The sequence below is a fragment of the Amphiura filiformis genome, chromosome 16 (genome assembly GCF_039555335.1).
Source record: "Amphiura filiformis chromosome 16, Afil_fr2py, whole genome shotgun sequence".
NCBI lineage: Eukaryota > Metazoa > Echinodermata > Ophiuroidea > Amphilepidida > Amphiuridae > Amphiura > Amphiura filiformis.
The window spans coordinates 55166428-55178513 of NC_092643.1; the positions used below are offsets into that span (position 1 = coordinate 55166428).

Sequence of the window (12086 nt, forward strand, 5' to 3'; positions counted from 1 at the left end):
GTAAAAGTAAACCCCGACCATACAAATGCACGTACTGTGATAAAGGTTTTCTTTTTAAAGGGAAAAGGAACGACCATGAAAGAATAAGACATCTCAATGAAAGACCTCATGTGTGTGAAGTCTGTGGAAAGTCATTTAAAGAAAAGAGTGATCTGGTTACTCATAATTACTCACACACGGGTGAACGCCCTTTCGCTTGTCATCTGTGCGAGTATCGTTGTACTCGTCGCGACTATCTGAAGAAGCATATCCGGATACACACAGGAGAACATCCTTACAGATGTGAACTGTGTAAGAGAACATTTATGCAAAAAAACACCCTTAATAATCACGTGAAGAAAGTTCATTCTACATACTCAACATATAAAGAAAAACCCAAAAAATCATTGGCACCATCGGATGAAACTGTCATGGCTACTTTAAATATTCCCCCGGACACGTCTGATGGAACAGCCGATGGTCCTTCTAAAACTCCTCATCCTCATATTGTGAAAAAACAAGAGGTAGCTTATGAAACAATTATGTTTCCCCTGCAAGTTATGGAATGTATGAATTTACAGACACTGTAATACCGTAAAACCTCGTCTACAAGCATATAGAGTGCTTCTGATGAAAACTAAATTAATCCAGGTGCCAATCTGGAATTTGAGCAAATAAATGGCAGATCCAAGCATATGCGAACAAGTATTATTGAAAGACCGATCTTTTGTATTGGCATATGCACGCTAGTTTTGTATGAACTTAGCTTTCATCAAAAACACTATAATTATATGCTTGTAGACGAGGTTTTACGGTATACGGGTAATATAATAATCATTTATAAAATGTATATTGTTACTATGCAAATTGCAACGTGATCATCATATGAATGATTTACTATCTGACCACTGCTGGTGATCACAGCTCAATTTTATCATTTTTATCAATAAATAAGTTCCCGGTTACAATCGTAATTGTTCATACTGGGTCCTATATACCATGTATACATAGAGGACTTATAGTACCGGTACATAAACATGTATATAGACTGTTAATAATATACCGATTATAATTATATTGTACATTCTTAGACACTTCCTTGAATAGTGTTTGGCTATGATGCCTAAAATTAGTTTTGCTTATCGCAACATGCGTTTGGATTGATGATAATACGTTTTACAGTAGGTGTCGGTTATAGAGCAGTAAATAAATAAGGTTTATGTTTCATTTTTCATTTAAAGAAATAGCGCGCTGGTTGCTCATAATTACACTCACGCGGGTGAGCGAGTAAGATAGGCGTTAAATAACGTATTATGTGAGGGATTTCAATACATTTAGGTTATGGATGATATCGAAAAGTGATTTTAAGGGGTATTCTACATGGTGACTAAAACATCAGAAGCATTGTAAAACATGTTCAACATACGTTCATACGAAATCGTTTCTTGTTTTACTTTGTTTTCTTTATTCATTCTTTTATTCAAGTTCATTCATTCATCAACATTGAATAAAATGATATTAACACCATACAAACGACAATTTACTAAAAGCTACTAAATTCCAGTATACTTCCCCTCCCCTCTACATTATAAAACTGTAGGCGGCAGTTGTAGGCCTATATATACCCGTACGGCACTAGGGGACACGTCCAGATTGCTGGGAAGGCCGCCCCTCTCCCACCCCACCATCCTGTAACCCTCAGTGCGCCTCTACTAATGCAACTAAATCGGGGTTTTCCCTGATTTTCCTCCTTCAGAATATCGCTTTAAAGCCATTTTATAACATTTGCTGAGGAGGACGCCCTCACTGAATTTTCAAATTCTTTTTTTACAAGATTAAATTGTACTTTATTAAACCAATATGCCCTGCAAAAATCAAGACTCTAAAATCTCTTTATTATTACGATGGAATTATTAGTCGAACGCATACACGATGTTCATAACACACAGTACGTACACGGTGTGCGGGACGGTGATATACACAACAAAGGGTCGTACCATAACATGACCGAAGGGGTGGTACGTACTGGCGACATGTGCGCTGGTAGTAAATTCCAATTTTCTTTGCTTTGCCGTAGTTCGGCTCAAAAATAAAATGGGATATATCTGACAGTAAAAGCTAACATTTTATGGCAAAGAAATGCTAATCTTCAATATGAAAGGTCAAAATTTTCAATTGATCGTCGGCTTTTCCTCCCAGCTACATACACTTTAAGAATATGTCATTCGATTTATAAAATTTACTTCGAGGACTGTTATTTATCAAAAATGTGAAAAATATCAAATTTGAATAATCGTGAATTTCAAAAAATGAAAAATATTTGATATCAGAAAGACATTCTTCGTATTCAGAATGCAATTCGATATGTCTGATGAGCTCTCATGTCCCACAAAAAATACTGCCGCATGCCGAAACGCTCATTCCAGATCCCTTAAACGTTGATTAAGAAAATAACCCGACGTTACAAAATAATTCGAACTTGTTGATATGCCCCCAGCTGTCGAAATTGAATTCTGAAACCCGTCAGAATTCTAGAATCCCGGCAATTACAAAGATCTGTTGCACCACTATCCAATCATTCGCTAGACTATGCCATAGCGATTTTTGGTAAAATATATCATGAACACATTCAGTTGAACTCGAAATTAGTATTGATATTTATTACATCAAAATGCTAAATGGTTTGCACTTCCCTGGTGACAGTAACAGTAAAGGCGTATAATAATATTATTGAATGCAATATAATACAATGACACTTCACTATGATACCGTATAGCCTATAGTAGCAGCTAGTAGCACTCACGGAATTGGAAAGAGGCTTTCACCGAAGGAACTTACCAGCAGTCCCAGATCCTCGGAGCTAGCCGGGCAACCTTGGTAAATAATATTTACCCTTTTTATTATTATTATTATTATGTGCAATATGGCGATGTATTTTAAACCATTGATGAAGTCTAAAATTAAATAATGTTCGCAATTAATCAGGCTGCAAATGACATCAGCTATGAACTGACCCCGCTGGCTTGTGCAAAGCGAGGGCACTAGAATGGTGACGAGCTTGAAATAGCCGATGTTGATGTCAATTTGGACAGAATCTCTGAAAATTGGTCCATAAGATCATCGCTTTTGTCATCTCAGTGATACTTTTAACACTCAAAGAGCATAAAATCCTTTTAAAGAATATTTGAAGGTAAGAAATGAGTACAAGAATATGTGAAATGTGTGGAAAGAAAGTAATGTCATGAATGTAAACAAACATTATTATTTGTGTGATTTACTAACAATTACCATGATTGTTTAGTACTTAACTTAGCACTACACAAATATACCATACTATGCATATTCTCTTGGTCGGGGTTGTTCCCCGAGGGGGTCACTCCCATTGTGGCCTGTACACCATCCGCGATAATAAAACGTGTAAAAGGGTAGTTTTTCGTGGGTAGACACGATACGCGCGTATCGTGTTTGGGTGTCAAAATGATGAAAAATTGGAAAAAAAAGGGTAGCAAAATTTCAATTGCTAATACGTTGAAATGAAATTTGATGCCAGGAATAAAAGCCCTGTTTAGGGTGTGAAAACAGGCACGTGTTACCTGTTTAGGGTATCGCCAACTTTTAGCCAAGGGTTAAATCCTCGTTTAGGGTGGTTTTCAAAAGTTGATTATCGCAGATATATGGTGTACAGCACAGGTCACAATGAAGTGAGGCCCTGGGGGTTGTTCCATCAAGTGCACTTACCCATTTCTCACGTCTGTCAAAGGGGACACCCTCGCTAAATTGCTAGTATTGGTTTATACTTTTAGTTCCAGTCAATTTTCTCTGCATAGAAAAACGCCAATTTGTTTTGTATTTCTTTCACCAGACATACCAGAGGTATACCGTATTTATTTTATTATGACATGTTTTGTGATTCCCACATTGAGTACGGTAAGTTTCCCCTTTATATCCGAGGGGCCACTGTAAAAATTCATGTAAAAAGGGTATTTTTTTTCAGACTAGAGCACGTAACATGCGCAATTTGAATGAATAGTATCAAAGTCAGGTAATATTGGTGTAAAAGAAAAAAGGGAGTGGTTTTTGAGCTCTTACGTACTTAGGTAAGTTTTCATCGTGACATATTTTTTATGTTATTTGACACAAAAGAGTGGTTTGCGAGTGACTAAACCCAAGCCCTAAACTCCGTAAACGAGGACTGAATTCAAGTCTAGCAAGTTCCACCCTATTCGGTAATTGTACCGATATATTTTTTAATTTGGGTTTCTAAAAGGTAAACTGGGCAAAAGAAGCACAAACATTTCACAGCTTTTTAATCCCCTATCATGCAACGTGAATCATTCGATTGTGGACTATCCTTCTGATACTTGAGTGTTTGGTAACTGCAACAGTTTTGATACTTCTACTTCTACTTCAGTAATTGGCAGAGTCCATAAGTCTGGATTTCATGCCAATAGATGCGCATGTGCAGTGCCAGACGTGTTGGTGCATAATACAGAGTGCAAGTAAAAACATGGACCACCAATTAAGGGCGAGATGTAACAACAGCTCCCTTGAAAGCCTCAAAGGTACATGTAGGTGAGGCTATCACATCCACTGCACTGGGAGGGCGTTCCACCAGATTACTGTCCGGGAAAAGTACCGAGTTTTTGTAGAGAAGGATCTTGTGCTGCTAGGTGGCATTGGGGTCAGGTAGTGCTGTGCGTTGATGGCAATCTGCTGGTTTTGAATCTTGTACAGCAGAAGTAGACTGGAGATGTGTCTTCTTCTCTCAAGGGAGTCCCATTTCAGTTTGCTGATCATTGATGTTACACTGTCCCTTTGCTGGTAGTTGCTCAAAACAAACCTCGCTGCACGGCGCTGGATGTTTTCAATTGAGGTGGTTTCTTTCTTGATGTAAGGATTCCAATACTCCAAGTGAGGGCGTACTAGGGAGATGTAAGCTTGTTGTTTTAGCTTCTGGGAGCTGCCTCTTAGGTTCCGCTGGATAAGACCTAGCATCCTGTGGGCCCGAGCGGTAATGCAGTTGATGTGCGACTTTCAGGACAGATTGGTGGACAGGGTTACACCTAAGTACGGGTACTCCGTGACTGCAGATAGTGTACTTCCTTCATAGATGGTAATCAGCGCTGATGATATTGCGACGGAGGGTGAATCTTAGGATGTGACACTTATCGGTGTTGAACTTCATTAGCCAACGTGTAGACCATTGATGGAGCAGGGGCAAGTCCTCTTGTAGGGCAGCAGTGTCATCTGTATTAGAGATGTTCTATACACCAGACATTTGTCTGCGAAAAGACTTAGCTTAGATGTTATCCCTTCTGGCAGGTCATTGATGAAGGAAATGAAGAGCAGTGGGCCCAGGACGGTGCCTTGTGGGACTCTAGAGGTGACAGGGACCCATTCAGATGACTTTCCATCCACTACAACTGGCTGGGACCGGCATGTAAGAAAATTAGGTCTGTTATGTACCATACTTCTCCGTTTGTAAACAGACAAGGAGGAACCCACTAGTTCTTTTTCATGTTTTCACCCGATGCAGTAGGCCAGCATGTGAGAATGGCCAGTGCGATAGGTCTTTGCCAAACTTCACTTGGCAGTTTGCACTGTACCCATGACCCATGATGTACCACTGTACCCATGACCTTGCAATGATGCATGCTACTGCTAGTAGTGCTGTAATCGATTGTCGTAAGTATCGATAGTCGGAAAATACATAGACTTCCGACATGTCGAAACACTCAATGTCAGTATCGATACACAAACGACATGGCACACATGCTTAGATTATCTCAAATCAGGTCTCAAATTACCGTCAAATACTCAAATTACCGCTCCCAATTTAGTTTTAGCTGTTAGGCTTCAATACACTTGTTGTTAACTTGTTTCTGGAACTTACTGATAATAAAATTGGTAAACTCAAATCCGTGTTTCAAACTGCGTGAGTATCGATAATAGTATCGACATGTCGGATGTTTGCCTCCCGACATATCGATACCCAGAAAGCTTATCGATTACAGCACTAACTGCTAGTACTATACATTGGCAAAAATGACTGGTTCGCCTCAAGTTCGGTGTTGACGTAGCTGCGTATTTCGCTGGCTGCTGTGCACAGCATACATGAACAAGGGCAGTTTGTCAGCGAAAAAGCATTGACGTCACTGCCGAACTTGAGGTGAACCAACAATAGGTACAGAAATCATCAAATATTCTGTCTGAAAAATGCCAGGTGTATTTCACAAGCTGAGCCTATTCTAAAGGGCCAGAGCCAAAATTCCCGTTTGTGGCGGGACGGAATTTTGATAGACCATTTAAATTGTAGCTCTGTGACTGTTTATTTTATGCGTTCTTCATGTTCTTAATATAAACAAGTAAGTTCTAGACTACATTCACACGCAAGAAAAATAGTCCAAAGAATCAACATGTTGCCACAGTAACATAAATTCATCGATGTGGCAGGACGGAATGATAAACTTCATGTATTTTATTAAAAGTACTGGGATAAAACATTTGTTTCTAACATTGGTATTAACTTCAACTATCCTTCTTTTGTTATGGAAGGAATTATAAAATTCACCCCCTCTTTATAGTACGCTCATTAATTTTTAAAAATCATGTCATTGTGGCGGGACGGAATTTTGTCCACCATGTCAAAATCAAGAAAAAAAGCAATTGATTCACTTTAAAACTGACAAAATTGTCTTTCTTTCACTTCCAATGAAAAATTACTGCAAAATATAAACTGAGAAAGAAAATTTTCATCCCTTCCTGAACTTAAAAAAATCATCTCAAAATGTGGCAGGGCGATGTTTTACACCGCAGACACTGAAATTAGCCTTATTGCTGGCATCCTACCACAAAAGGCCTGAAAAAGAAGAAGTTAAAATGCCTCCGAGTCTAGCAAAGTTGATGAATTCAATTTTTGTGTACTCAGGAATGTTTATTACCATAATAGTTGATTTTTTTTTTTCGTCCCTTCCGAACGTAAAAAATCACCTCAAAATGTGGCGGGACGGAATTTTACACATATTTTAATTTATTTCTTTATTTTTGCAAAGTCCACTGACATTTTTTTAGTGCTGAAATTGTCTATACAGAAGACCTTTATAATACCGGTACCATAAACAAAAAAAATCCTATCTTTTTAAATATGTAGTAACATCAAATTTAACAATTCCGTCCCGCCACACCGAGAGGGCGCTACATGTGTATTTAATTGCTTGCAGTCCGAAATTGACGGGCAAATTTTACTTTTTTTTTGCCAATTCATAATCTTTGGTTAGTAGTCTATTAAACCAGAGGAGAAATTCACTCCTGTGACAATTTCTAAATTTTAGGTTGAGTGATGACCATTTTTGGCTCTGGCCCTAAAGACAGTCTGACCGAGTTATGCACTTTTGCCCCGCCCCCCTCGAATTTTTGTCCAGTACGCCATTGCTCAAATTGTATATACATGTATATCAGTGTTGTAGTCGAGGACCTCATGTCCGAGGCCAAGGCCAAGGACTTAGTGTCCGAGACCAAGGCCAAGGACTTGGTGTCCGAGGCCAAGGACAACCCACCGAGGCCAAGGACTTTTGTCTCCGAGGCCAAGGCCAAGGACCAAGGACTTATAATAATTTCAAACCATACTAAACCACGCCCGATCGGGCAATTTTATGTGCACATTTTAAAAATAACTCTGCACGGCAATGCTGGTTTCATACTTTCCTGCCGTTTGCCGCTTTGCTGCTCTGAAGATGATTTTGCTTCACTGCGCAGTGGCACCTGACAGAAACGCTAGCGGTGACCAGCGGCAAGCCGATATATCGACACTCCAGCTACCGCTTTGCCCAAGCGGCAGCATCGCTGGAAGTTGAATTCAAGTCAACCTGGTGCGGTGCCGCTCTGACGTATGAGAACCAAATACGATTTTGGAGCAGTGCAGAGCGGCAACATTGGCTTTCAGAGTCATGCCGCTGCATCTCGGCCGTGTACTGCTCCACTTGTAGAAAAATTCAAGCGTCACGATGAAGCGCAGCAAGCGGCAGAAAGTATGAAACCAGCATAAGCCTATTTATAGAACATAAACATGCCTAAAATAGGCTCTTTATCCTAGTTTCAACCAACAAAACATAAGTATGTTGTATTTTCAAACTTGTTCATTATATCGGTTTGTTTCTTATGCTTATCTAGACCAGATGCATCCATATAAGTAGTGAAGATTACAATATAACACGCTTATGTGTTTGATCCGCATATCTACCATTTTGATGTCAAAAAGCTAGACAGTTATACGGACAATGCGGTATATATGTGCGACAATGCAGCCTAAAATGGGCATCTATCTTATTTAAAGATCAAATGCAGCAAAATGTAGCTGATGAGATTAACCAAAATATATCAAATTAATTTGATCACAGTTAATACATAGAAACGGGTCCAACATTAGCTTCCAATGAGTTTCTTAAAATATCTAAAATATTTATTTGTGTCTATTCGATATTCCTATTCTAGGAATAATATTGGCCGAGTGGAGAAATAATAAACCACATATTTGGCATCCATGTGCATGTTTAGCAAAAAGCAAAGATGATAGTTAAGAGTGCACCAAAATATTGATATACTTTTTTGTATTTCAATCAGGTACAATAAAAAGCTATCCTTGTCATCTTTCTCTAAAAAGTTATAATTGATAAACAGCAGATTATGTAAAACTCTATCACTCTTTAAACATTTGCCTGCATTTTTGATGATTTTGCCTGTCCTTGTTGTGTCCTTGTTGTCGAGGACCAAGGACTTTAAGGTCCAAGGCCCAGGACTACACATCCGAGGCCAAGGACTACATGTCCGAGGACCAAGGACTTCAAAACCTGTCCTCGAGGAGTCCTCGAGGCCAAAGACAGTACTCGAGGACTACAACACTGATATATATGTCTATAAATACCATACTATATTTTTGCATTTATGATATTTACAAATTGTGTCTATTTGATTTTCTGTTGCAGACAATTGAACAAAGAACCACAATGGATGATCTCACAGAAAAAGCAGAGACTGAAGAGTTGGTATTTTGTGAAACCTGTGGGTGCAGACGGGTACGAGATGTGAAAGGAGACCTCCAGCGGTTATTCACTGAAAAAAGTTTAAAGCCAGGCATATGTGGTATCTGCTGCAGGCCATTGGATTGGATTGAAGAACAAAAACTTACTGATTCCAGCCGGAGTCATAGGAGACCTCGGTCGAAAAGTTTAATGAAACAGAAAAATATTGTTGCTATGCCGTCAACTAAATCACAGAGGAAACAATCTGTGTCTGTTAGTATTAAGTCAAAAGCTGTTTTGAAAAACACTATAGATAGCGATAATACTAAGGTAGTTGAGATTAAGAAAGAACCGCAGCCAGATGACGATGATGTTTATGAAGATGTCGATTTCAGTACCTACGATGATGATGATGATGATAGTGATGATGATGATAGTGATGATAATAGTGAGGAGGATGAACGAATGAAAAAAGAGAAAGAAGTTCCAAAGCTAGTCATCAGATTTTCTCCTCGCAAATCAACTTCAAATGCAGTTGCACCAACAGTTGGACAAAAGGAACAAGGAGAGTCGAGTATTTCCGCTTCCGTAATTTCTGAAAGTAACAGAGACTCAGATGAAGACATTGATGATGAAGTCAAGGAGCTGATGCAAATGGAAGAAGATCCTCAAGCTGTAGAATCAGAAATCATAGAAGAAGTTGATGAAAAAGAAGATGAAAAAGACACAAGTGACCATCTTAAATTTGTTGACCCAAGACTTCTGGAATTTTTGAACACCACAGATAATCAGAAGCAATCCTATAAGTGCAATCTTTGCAAGGTACGAAATGCAGAATTCCAACATCTTGCAACTTTTGCTGCTCATGTATCAAAACACACAGGTATGCCCGCTATTGATAAACCGTACAGATGTTTTGAATGTGCCGAGAACTTCACAGCAAAAGGTTACTATGTACATCAAATTAGTCACAAAAATGCGAGTAAGAAATACAAGTGTCTGTACATGAAGTGCAAATATGTTTTTCAGAAAAGAAGCACTCTGAGGAGTCATTTAGAACTGCATAGGGGGTTAAGGCGTCAACTTTGTAAGACTTGCGGAGGCGGGTTTCAAAATAAAAAAGAACTCAAGGTCCATTCATTGATTCACTCTGATGAAAAAACATTCTTTTGCAAATACTGTGATAGGGGCTTCAGTCTCGAAACCAGTAGACGTACACATGAGATGCACAGTCATGAAAAGAAAGACCGGTATAAATGTGATGAATGCCACGATTTTACATGCCCGACACCGAGCCGTTTACTAGCTCATAAGAAAATCCACCGGCTGAATTTTGATTGTGAAAGATGTGGACAAGTTTTCCGCGAAAAAGCAAAACTAGACCACCATGTGCAGTTAGACATGTGTGAAGATTCGGAAGAGCCGGATATCAAAGACTTTACGCAGGGAGTGGATGAACGACTTGTAGCACTCATGGATAAACCAAGAAGAAAGGACAAGCCATTTAAATGTAAATATTGTGTATTAAATGAATTCAGATCCCCTAATAAATTCTTAGAACATATGAAGGAGAAACATCCAGATGTTGAATGTCCAGTCACACTTCCATACAAGTGTAACCTGTGTGATGCAGCATTTGCTAAAAGACAATACATAGACACTCATAGCTACTCTCATGTACACCTCAGACCACATACCTGCGACTATGAAGGCTGTGACAAAACCTTCAAGAGCAAACATGGCCTTCATGTGCATAAATTAATACATGAGGGTAGAATCAAACCCAAGCCGAAAGATAAACAACTTATGTGCACCATATGTGGTTCTCGAATGTCGACAATGTCACAACTGAAAGAACATGAACAATGCGTCCATTTTGATATAAAGCCATTTAAATGTCCGCATTGTGGTCTGCGTTCTGGAACTTTATCCAAACAAAATAAGCACATCAACACTGTTCATCTGAACATGAGACCATGGGTGTGTGACACTTGTGGTAAGTCGTTCAAAAATAAATACGAGCTGACCGCTCATACGTACACGCACACAGGAGAAAAGCCATACGGATGTGATCGTTGTGAATATCGCTGTGTCCGACGCGATTATCTGAGAAAGCATAAAAGAATTCACTCGGGAGAAAAACCTTATCGATGTAAAGATTGCGGCAAAATGTTCACACAACGTCAAACAATGGTTGGTCATATGAGGAAAGAACATGGCTATTACGAGGCTCTTCCAAGTGGAGGCCGGCCCAGGGAAGCACGGACGTTGCCTCTTGAGGCAAACGAGAGCACTCTTTCAAGCCACACCTCATTTTCAATGGAGAGCAACTTTCTTACTGAGAGCAATGTTTCTCATTCCAGTAGTTTGCTTTGAGACAAGTCAGTTGATATACCTGTTTTTAAAACATTTTTAGATATTTTGCACTTGTGTGTACAAAAATGCATGTACAAGTTCATGTACAATATATACATAATAATGTACAATATATATGTACATAGGTAACATGTACATTTGTAAGTCATATAAGCCAAATCCAAGAAACAAGAAAATGCATTAATTTACACCAAGGAATTTTAAGATTCCACCCTTGAATATTTCATCTGCAAGAGTATTGACCTGTATCTTTTCTAACCTGATCAGAGACTTGTAGACCCCTGTAAGTGTGGACCAGCCCCAGTGTCCCTGTTTAGTGGCATGCACAGGTTTCCAAAAGTGGGGGGAATTGGACTCGATTCCCCACCTGTTCACACGCCCCCACCCCCACCCCCCTCCTCCTTACGCACGCCACTGTCGCTGTTCTCAACAAGGATGGGAGAAAGATTCAAAGTTTCACTTGTAGAAATAAGCAAACTTATTCATGCAATGTAGGCTCTGGAAGATTTTAAATATGGGTGAGGGGCGCAATGGGGCCTGACCCAAGTTTAATTGAGGGGTCCCCTATGGGGTACTTTTTAGGGAACATATATATATTAAAACTGCCCATTAGAAGGTACAAAAAAGGACCAAATTTTGATGTTAAATCATTCAATTTATTTTGGAAAAAGGTGCACAAATACCGCAATTGTTATATGTCATTTTGTAGTCAGT

The 12086-nt window shown here is 39.2% G+C and overlaps 1 protein-coding gene across 1 annotated transcript; it reads left to right on the forward strand.

Moving 5' to 3' along the window:
- The first annotated feature begins 3051 nt into the window (after positions 1 to 3051).
- LOC140136226 (uncharacterized) lies at positions 3052 to 11759 on the forward strand. Its single transcript, XM_072157947.1, has 2 exons — positions 3052 to 3169; positions 8961 to 11759. Exon 2 carries the CDS (start codon positions 8982 to 8984, stop codon positions 11370 to 11372), a length of 2391 nt encoding a protein of 796 aa, XP_072014048.1. The 5' UTR covers positions 3052 to 3169; positions 8961 to 8981; the 3' UTR covers positions 11373 to 11759.
- The last annotated feature ends 327 nt before the right edge of the window (positions 11760 to 12086 follow it).

Excerpts from the sequence above, each read along its gene's own strand:
- LOC140136226 (XM_072157947.1), top strand. The coding sequence starts at position 8,982 with ATGGATGATCTCACAGAAAAAGCAGAGACTGAAGAGTTGGTATTTTGT.